At 35.0% G+C, this 10,520-nt stretch overlaps 1 protein-coding gene across 1 annotated transcript; it reads right to left on the reverse strand.

The window, feature by feature from the left end:
• Window positions 1-656: 656 nt before the first annotated feature.
• LOC112522225 (probable polygalacturonase) lies at window positions 657-7,898 on the reverse strand. Its single transcript, XM_025131321.1, has 5 exons — window positions 7,249-7,898; window positions 5,281-5,401; window positions 3,421-3,595; window positions 2,130-2,200; window positions 657-1,764 (listed from the first exon to the last, which is right to left on the reverse strand). The coding sequence occupies exons 1-5, from the start codon at window positions 7,687-7,689 to the stop codon at window positions 1,139-1,141; spliced, it is 1,434 nt and encodes a 477-aa protein (XP_024987089.1). The 5' UTR covers window positions 7,690-7,898; the 3' UTR covers window positions 657-1,138.
• Between the last annotated feature and the right edge of the window lie 2,622 nt (window positions 7,899-10,520).

The raw sequence follows: 10,520 nt of genomic DNA on the forward strand, positions 1-10,520 counted from the left end.
AACATTGCCAAAACACTAAATAAATAAGCAAGAATACAAATTATACAAAATAACTGTTACAAATATTGTTTAACGATTACAAACTATAATAGATTAATAGAAAATATTCAAAGTTTAACGATTACATACTATAATCGTAAATGTTCAAAGTTTAACGATTACATACTATGAATCCAAGTGAATACACAATTTGAAAAAATACGAATCATTTTATATGGAGAATTTAGATGAATAATGAAGATGATGACGTGCTTTCAAGATGTAAACCTAATATAAATTTGGTATTAAAAAATAATTATTATTTTTTTACTTGAAAAATACCGGGTACCCGGAGGGTAACGGTTCCGAAAAATTGAGAACCGGAACCATTCTCAATCGGTTCCGTATTTTAGGAACCGGAACCACTCATATCGGTTCCGGTTCCGGAACCGGCAGTTCCAAGGCGGTTCTGGTTCTATAGCCGGGTACCCGGTTTCGCTGCTCACCCCTACTTGTTAGTAGTAATTATCACCTGTTTACTTAAATGCTTATCTGATAAGTATTTAAAATTATGAGTCAATACTATAATTTATTTTATTGGGTAAGATTGTAATACATCAAAACGTATCTTCCAAATCAATATAACCGGATTGAATTGATTAAATGCATCGATACGAACATATATTTGTACAAAACCAGTAAAACAATACTTTCAAAATCCTTTCATTATATTATCGTATACAAATCACATCTCTATTTGACTATTTACATTATCAAAATAAAAAAAAATATAAATAAAAAAACAAACAAATATAAAAAAGGTCCCTCTTTTCAAGTGTGCTAAATAAGTGCATATTTTCATGCACTGGATACAACTCACCAATGCATGTAGCCAGCATTGCCACAGACGTATGACCTATGCAGTCAAAGTTGTACCTCTTCACTGCCCGTCTAACGTTGTACTCCGGTGGCCGCCGGCCAACAATCATCCTTCCGATGATATCATCAAACTTCCACCTGTCACATCCCATCAATCATTTGAAGATACATCATTATCTTTTTATTCTCTTTCTTCAAAAAAAAATGATGTGTCTTCATACGATTGGTGGACATACAGGGGACAAGGAGTTTGTGAACATGTGATTCTTATTCCAGCATGCTACGTACAAGTCAATGATGCAGTTCTCTGCAACAACGGACACGGTGACGGGAAAACACCGTTAACGGAACCGGATATGTGTTCACAATTCCATCGGACGGTTGGCGGTAGACCGAGCAAGCTAACATTTCTCATGCATATTCCTTCAAAAGGTGCACCTTTGATCCCTTGTAGCATAGGGGCTTTTCTGGACCCGAAACTAACCACATTACTTATGAATATACCATTTATCCTCGGAAGGGCATTTGGGTCCCACCTGTCATCGGGGTGGTCATCGGCACCTCGGCTAAACCTTAGCGGCACCTTAACTCCCTCCATTGTAATGTTCGTGATGGTGATATTCACGATATAACCCCCTCGACCTTTGTCTGTCTTTATTCGAACACCAGCTGCTGAGTTTCGAACGTGAAGATTTTCCACTCTGATGTTTGAAATTCCTCCCGACATTTCACTGCCGATCCCGACTCCGGAACATGTCGGGGTGGTGCCCGACACTCGCCGGATAATGATGTTGGAGCTTGGACGAGCCATGGATATGCCGTATTGATCCCACCCGCTTTTCACGGCTACAAGATCATCCCCACTCTCTATATAGCAATCCTCGATACAAACATTTGTACAAGAATCTGTAATAGTATGGACTACGATGTTAATTATTCGCAAACCGTAAACTCAAGCAACTTTTAACGATACAAAGGGAATTCGTAAATAAGTTCACTGCTAAAGGAGAGGCAAAAGCGACTGCTTTCTTGAATTTGCGTAGAGCATTCACAACGGTGGACTTTTTTATTGGAGCTTTTTCCGAAAAAAGTGACCCACAAGCAAAAACCGAACTTTTTGAGAGCTTGTAATTAAGCAAGAGGAGTTTTTTGTCCCGAGCTTTTTCACAAGCTTAGATGGCCAAAACATTCTCCAAAAAGCTCTTTGAAAAGCTCCACTGTGGATATTCTTAATCGAGTCAAATTACGATAGGTACAGTAAAAGGCGATACCTGGGTCTATGCCGTCAGTGTTCGGGGCGTTAAGTGGAGCCAATATCGTCATGTCTTTTATTACAACGTTACTGCAAATAACGATGGTCATTTAGTTCCACTGCATAATTGAGAATAGAAATGCAAGTTCCTTAATCTAGTTCTATCATTTTCGAGTGATGACACCGGCTTGATTTAATATCATCTATTATTGGATCTCGGAAACATCTCTCAGGTTATTAAGGTTTGCATACATCTTATCCCTAGACCCTACCTCCAGGTGGAATATTAATATACCGAGTTTGTTTGGTTTAGTGAGCATACTATCTCCTAAGGTACTAATGGTGGAAGCCCTATATGCTCATTAATCTGAACAAGATCATGTGCAACTTCTTGTTCATAATGTAGATCATGTGCAAGCTTCATGCTCATCATGTAGAACATGTGAAGCATCATGTGCTTGGTGTTTCAAGATTCATGATTATTCAATGTTTTAAGGTGCCAAAACATCCTAAGCAAATAAAGATGATAATAAATAAAAACAACTCATTTCTTATTTCCGAACAAAACTGACACTCGAAAGTAAGGTATGGATATTGGATTTCACTTCTTATTTCCGTAAGGCTATAATGAAGGTGGGTCTCATAAAGCAGAAATGGAAGAAATGGGCTAAACGAATGGACCCTATGAAAACAGATTCGTACCTAAATAAATGACTCTTTATACAAAAGCAAGCACCTTTAGATCGAAATATGGACCTTGGAGAATTTGGCAAAAATTAATGATGGAAAGACGATTGAAAAGCATTTTTTCACACTTTTCCCACCTATAACTGTTTTTCTTTTCTTTAGTTTTCTATTGTGTATTTTTATTTTATAATTGGTAAAAAGTAGCATAAACTTAATTCTTTTTAACCGTGGGTGTCCAAGCCAGCTTGCGCGCACCTATACTATTCTACTATTCCCATGGGCCATGGAGAACAGCATGGAAAATCCCCAGTGACCTTGCAGAACTCGAACCGATGACCTCTTGGGAGAATCCTTAAAAGGACCAAGCCTTATTGCCAATTTAGCTAATCCCACAAGGTTCGGTTTTGTAGAAAGTCTCCAAGATATGGGATGTGGTAATATGACTCCCACCAATCTTCATCTTGAAAATGGGTATAATCTTTTAGAACCAAGAAGTGAGATTTTATGACCACATGAATGATGAAACCAAGTGCTAAAGAAACTAAAGTAGGCATATGAATCTTGATATTAGCTTTGACTTTCAAAAGTCAAACTAAACCAAAAAAAAAGGAGGAAGATCGAACCTGCAGTAGACAGGATGGATGGTCCAAAATGGAGAATTGCAAAAGGTAAGGTTGGAAATGAGTACATTTCTTGAGTTCATGATTTCAACAAGGTGGCCTCTAGTGTGTTCCAAAGTCCTATTCCACCATAGGTCCCACCACATCTTACCACGGCCATCAATGGTTCCATTTTGCCCTGAGATCACACACAAATTACATATCAGACACTCCTCTTCAAAACTCAAAACTCTTCATCTTTCAACATCATGATTGCAACCCATGTAAATACAAAGTGCAAATAAAATCAAACTTTTGACTTTTGTGGTACATGAATCAATTTCGGATGTCAATTTGATGTGGATTTACTTATATTTTGGACAAAAAAGAACGCTGTCTAATCAAATCGCAAAAACAGGATTAGCAGGAACAAAGGTTTTCATGTTCAAGATAAAATTAGATCATATAAACCTTGGATCCTAAAATGATCCTTTGACCAACCATTTTATCTTGAACATGGTATTATTCTAATATTCAGATAATATAATTAATAGGAAACCAAATTAATCTGCCCATCTGATAAAATGGAGCATAGTACTGGAAAGAAGGATCAACATTCAGATCATTGTTTATAGAACTTTTTTGCTAATAAAAAAGTACACAATTATAGGTATGATTCCCCTTTATAGTGTGAGAAATAAGATGAATATTTTGGCCTAAAAATTATAATCTTGATTCTCTATTTCATAAAATAATGCTAAAGGTCATGACTTTCCCACCACAACATTAGTATTTAAATAATTAAAGAGCCAAACAAGTAATAATGACAATAATTTGGTGGCAACAAGAAGAAAAGGTAACATGATCCAGCATGTTTCTCCACGAATCAAATTAGTCATCGTCATCTCCAAGAATATTAAAAAGAAGCACTGTTGATTTAGTACACACTCCATTTGTTCCACAGTTAAAGTATTAGGATTTTTGAGATCAAAGAAGTCACTTTTAGGGATTTAGAAGGAGAAGAAAGGTTCATGTATTATATTATGTAAAAGGTACTATCAACATCAAAGTATTGAAGCTTCAAAGTAGAAGTAACTCTGGGTTCGAAAAAGACCATTTGACCAAAATCGAATTCGCCTCTAATGTTAACCAAAATTATCAAAAACGTATTTGTTGTATTAGTGAGTCCATCTACATGATTGCCAAGATATCAAGATGACTTTGGTGCACAAAGGTTCCTTATTTTATGAGGAATACAATGGGCAGGGTTTGTACAAAGCTAACTCTTTTTCCATAGATAAAGCAAACAGACTTGGGGCCTGCTTGTTAGCAGCTTAATGAGCTTAATGGGACGAACAACTTATTTGGTTAGCTATATATGATTGTTCGGTAGTGGCTTAATGATATAGAAAGTGGCTTATTCAGTAAGCTTCTAGGGGGAGCTTTATGTAAAAAGCCAAGTTTTTTTCTGAACATGCCCTCCCAATTAAAATGCTCCTTCCTGAGAAAACCCTCCCAAACAAAAATCTTCTAAATCTATACGGACAGATTAATCCATACAGGACTTGATGGAAAACCAACCAAACAGGCAACAACCACTCAGTAAATCCCCCACAGGGTCTGGGAAGGGTAAGATGAATTCCTTTTTTCCATAGATGAATTCCCAAATCCAAATAAACGTAAAACTTTAATGGCATGATGTACGATTCATTATAGCAACATTGATCCTGTTTGAGAATTATTGGTTTGTTGTGTTCAAATGGTAAAAAAAAGGTCATTAGTGACACTAATCAAATCATGTGTGAAACCTGTTCCCTTTTAATAGTCAAAAGCACCTCTGGTATAAATCATTGAAAACAAGAAAAGTGAAAGGAGATGGTGTACCTGTAATGACAACATTTGTGAGACCATTACCATGAATTAGGCTTATATGTCTCCCTCCCAATCTCTCTCTCCCTCTTCCATAAGAAGGCAATGGTTCAATAATAGGCCATTCATTCGGATCCTAAAATTCAAAAAAAAAAAAATCAAGAACTGATAACAAAGAAAACACCGGATAGCCTCGGCAACTGTCCCAACTTGTACAAATTTCTGTGTATAAGAAGATTTTTCATGGTCATAATTATTAGTAAATAATGGAAGAACAAATAAGAAACCTTTTGAACTTTAGAATATTCATTGAACAATTTGACTATTAATATCTTCATGAATGTTGTTATGGCATCCGGTAAGCAGGATTAAGGAATGATGGGAATTTTATCCTTCTTGGTAAATTAGTTGGACAAAGAAAACATTTACACAATTGTAGTCGATTTTCTAAAGCTGTAATTGGTAACTTTATAAAAATTGCACAACTTTCACCATAAGATGTACAAATCACATAGCAGCATTGCTCTAGATTTAGGAATTGTTGCTTGGAAAAAGGATATCTCTTATAGCAATTGAAAGCTACAAACACAAAAATAATCAAACACTGCCTTATTTCGTTAAGCACGTTTCTACAAACAACAAAACTAGAATTGCACGACTCATTCTACATGCATATATTAAAGAATTGTCGACCATTAGGTAAATGGCATAAACACCTTATGTAGTGATAGAGTGGACGGAAGCAGGGGCAGACCTACATAGGCCAATACGGTGGCATGGGCCACTGCTTCACGGTTCCCTCGTTTGGGAAATAAAATTACATGTAGAATGAGTCTTTAATATAAGGTGTTTGTGCCACCATATATTTGATACTGAAGCTTTAGCGTAAGTCTTTAATGGCATAGTTGGTAAATGTTGCTAACTTTGTACCAAAACCCAACATTCGAGTCCCACCAATGTCAGATTTTTTAATTTTCAGCTTCAATTTTGGTGTTTTTATATGTTTTAGAAAAAAATTGTAGCCTGGAATCGAACATGGGTCCCTTCCATGCAAAGACACGGAACCAACCGACCACTCTATACTAATATTGTGAAATATTTCTAACAGGTTTGTTTTCGTAACTCGTAAGAATTGTCGAAATTGATAGGACCTCCATCCCTAGCTAGTTCATTTATTTGGCAGCAAAATACTTTAAGCAAATTAAATTACTCAACCATAATAGATACAAAGAGTTACCCACTTCCAACTTTTGTGATCAAAAAACATTTATTACTTGTAGAATTTGATTCGAGAAAAAGTAATCTTTCAAAAGCTTCAAAGATTGGTCAATTGTCCAAAGCATCTTTCTTTTCAGCCATAAAAGGTTGCCCACTAATCCACTAAGGTTCCTATCTTCATAAGAATCAATCGAAGACTTGATAGTGCAATGAAAAATTCTCGAAAAAATGCTTGCATACTCGATCTAAACCTTGACCCGAATCTTCTTTCAAACAGTTCCAGTGTTGCTAAATTGTCTTCGAAATTCTGGTAGCACTTTTGGAAACACATATTGAGGGGTTTCTTAGTCCATTTAAGTAAAGAACTCTTGATAACACCACCTTTTGAAACTTAAAGCAAGTAATTTCAACTCAAGATCTTTGGCTCTGAGTCAAAGTTGCAATTGCTTATGCTACCAAAAAACTGTGAACTATTCCCCCAAATTAAACGAGATGTTCAGACTTAGTTCTTGATCAGTCATTGACAATTGATATTTTATCATTCTAATCAAGTCTTGTTGTTATATAGCCATCAATTAGACTCTTTAAGCAACAAATTGTGATCCAGAAAGTCAAAATTTTGACTTTTCTGATTGGCAAGTAATCAATTTGTACCAAACAACTTAATTTCCTCAAGCTATACAGTTCCACAAAGGGGTTGAAGTTAAAGCCGAAAGCCAGTAAAAATAAATTAAATCGTGTAAACAGGGGGGCATGTGAAATTACCTGGGAGCCCAAGATGACAGCACCTTCTTCAAGAAACAATGTGAAATTACTGGTGAGATTGAAACTGCCGGTGACCCACCTCCCTCTCGGAACATTCAACTGGGCCCCACCTTTCCCTTCAAAACTCTTCATTTTCCTCATCGCCTCCGTGAACGCCGCCGTGTTTGACGTCACTCCGTCACCGACCCCACCAAATTCCACGATTGACATCTTCAACTCCCTCACCGGCAACGACCCATCACATGTATCCGACCCGGACAAAGAAAAGCCAACACCCGTGTCGGAAACGGGTCGTTCTGGAAACCCGGATTCGTTGGTGGTGATTTGGAGGCTGAGAATGACGACGAGGGTAAATAAAAGCAGTGGAAACGCCCATGATGGTTTCTTGACGGCGGCGATTAGTTTATTGAGGATTGGGTATTCACCACCAACGTCCATCATGATATTGATACGTCCTGACTAATAACACATGCATGCGATGATCATGGGCGATTCGGGATGAATATTGGGTATGGATTTAGGAAAGAAAAAAGGCGGAATTTGGAGTTGTTGATTTGTTTTTTTGGGCGTGTAAATGGACGTGTGCGAAGGATGTTCATTCAGAAAGAGGCACAGAGAGAAAAAGGAAACAGAGGAGAAGAGGGGTGACGAGCAAAATTTGTCGTCGGAAGAAGACGAAAACGGTGCGTATTACGCATATGGGTTTTTATACACAGGAAAGAGACTCGTAAACTACTCTGCATTTTATTGGATTAATTGTTGTTGTATTCTAAATATATAAATTTATATTAAATTATTTTTGTAATTAACGTAATCAATACTCCATGTATCAAAATAATCATTGTATTGTGAAAAATGAAAATCTTAAATATTGTTAAAATAATTTTTAAAAGATTTTTTATAATTTTTTAATCTTATTAAAAAGAAATAAAAAAAAACGTTTATTTTTTTAAATTTATAAATAATCAGTTGTAATAAAATTAAAAAAAACCTTTATTTCTTTATTTTTAAAAACATGTTAAAAATTGCTCTTAATGTCGTTTTCATAAATCCCAAAAATCAAAATCAAATGATGAGTAGATTTATGAACCATAATAATAGGCAAAAAAATTATTTTTCATATAAATTTTGTATAAAATATGTTATATTTATTCTAAAAGAGTGAAAAAAAAACTATTTTTTACATTTATTTTGAAATAAATAAAGCTATAAAATATTGGTTTTGGATATTTTCACCATTTATAGTACTTTTTAATAATTTGAATTGTGAAAAGCTATGTATTAAAAAAATGGGTGATTTGTAGTAAGAAGTGATAAATTATCTAATTAGTGTTTGAGACTGTTTTTTAAACGTTTATCGAACAAACGATTATCAATATCACTTATCTTATTTATTAAGCATGACTAAGACTGTAAACGAACCGAACGTAGCATGATAGAAAAATGACAAAGAAAAGGGAAATGATTTGTATCTAACAAACAGTTATTGATTAAAGATGGTTATCAACAATCTATTTTAATGGTCGATAATATTACATAACAAGGTAACTGAAGATGTAATGAACCAATGAATTTAAAGCTTAATTATTTAAAGAAAAAAAATAAGAGAAATGGTAATTTAAAGCTTAATTGTTTAAAAAAATAAAATGGAGAAAATGGTTAATTTTTTTATTAATAAAATGAAAACTATGCAGAGGAGGCGTAGGATAGCCGGATCACGGGGTGGAAAACGAAAAAGGAAGTTGGAGGATGCAAAGAAAAGCGTGATACAGATCTAAAATTTTGTATGGTGCGCACAGCGCACAACATTTGGATTTGGTGAAGGATGTGACGCGTTGAATACAGCCCCGATTCGACCTCGATTTACAAACCTCAGCTTTTAATTTTATTGTATATTTTTTGTGATTTCCAGAGAATAACTAAAATATCTTCAACGTAAAAAAATTATTAGTAAAAAGTGTAACGGTTTGTAAAAACTATTATTGTAAGGAGGCTTTTAGATTATTTTTTTCATTAAACTAAAAATCCAACTTGTCATGCGAGCCGACTAATCTTAGGACGATCACATGTTTTTCAAATAGTCCGGAGTCGTCGCATTTGAATCTCTGTGCCACAAGGGGATTTTTATTCTTCCTTGGATTTGAACATGGGACCTCCTTATACTTTTGACCTTTGAAGTCAAACTCAAATCAATCAGGCACCATCTTGTAGTTGTTTTTAGATTATCTTTAACAACTATATTAAAATAAAGAAAAGTGAGATTTTAATATTTTTATTGTTTCAATAGCTATGTTATCCTTAATGCTAAAATAGAGAAAATGAGAGACAAAGAAAATGTAAAAATCTTGGAAAAAGTCTAAAAAAATTCAATGGACTTTAGTGTTTGGAATGATTAAATCATTGGACAATTTTTTGAAACAAATAAATTCTTGGACATTCCAAAACTTATGTAATATAGTATTAGTTGTCTACCCGCGCAATGTAGCGGGATGTAAAAAACTCATTAAGATTATTCAATTTTGATATATCAAATTCCTTAAAGATGTAATAGAGTTTTACTACATTTGTATCTAATTTAGATTCAAATATATCCATCCAAAATGTTGGTGTTAGTAGGTTTTACAATTATTCATAATTCTTTAATCACAACCCGAATGACTGGAGCGGTGGAGCAAGATACAGGCATTTGCAAAGGGCTGGAGTGACGGAGCAAGATACTCGACCCGATTCACAACTCATCTCGAATATATTGAATCAAAGAAACCCTTAAAAGCAAACGGGTTTGTTGATGTATACAAATACTGTAAATGTAGATCTGAAGCTCAGAGAGGATGGAGGCCAGAGGAGGACAATAATATTATGGGATGGAGCCATGGAGGAGATCAGAAGAGGAGGATGTGATTGGGTGGAGGAGATCGTTGAGGATGGCAATCGTTGAAGAAGAACAATGCGATGAGATAGCGGAGATCGAAGAGAATGGATGATAAAGAGGCGACCAATGAAGGTCTGTAAAGTTTTGTTTTTGTATTTATATGTCTGTATGTGTATACAAGTTATGTATATTTTGCCTTTTTTTAAAAGAAAATGAAATTAATTGGAAAAAGACAAAAATGTCCTTGACTTAACTGAAGCAAAGTTAATGAAATTAACAACAGGGACCTAATTCGCAATAAAACAGAAACCACGATGATGATACGTGTAATTATTTTGTTTGAGGGACCTGATCCAAATTTTTACATAACCATAGGGACGGAATGTAATTTACTCTTATT

The sequence above is a fragment of the Cynara cardunculus genome, assembly GCF_001531365.2.
Source record: "Cynara cardunculus var. scolymus isolate 2C chromosome LG 11, CcrdV1, whole genome shotgun sequence".
Taxonomy (NCBI): domain Eukaryota; kingdom Viridiplantae; phylum Streptophyta; class Magnoliopsida; order Asterales; family Asteraceae; genus Cynara; species Cynara cardunculus.

Excerpts from the sequence above, each read along its gene's own strand:
- LOC112522225 (XM_025131321.1), bottom strand. The coding sequence starts at position 7,689 with ATGATGGACGTTGGTGGTGAATACCCAATCCTCAATAAACTAATCGCC. Across the intron at positions 3,596-5,280 it reads CACAAATGTTGTCATTACAG|GGCAAAATGGAACCATTGAT; the intron begins GTACACCATCTC and ends GTGTGATCTCAG. Across the intron at positions 1,765-2,129 it reads CACTGACGGCATAGACCCAG|ATTCTTGTACAAATGTTTGT; the intron begins GTATCGCCTTTT and ends ATACTATTACAG.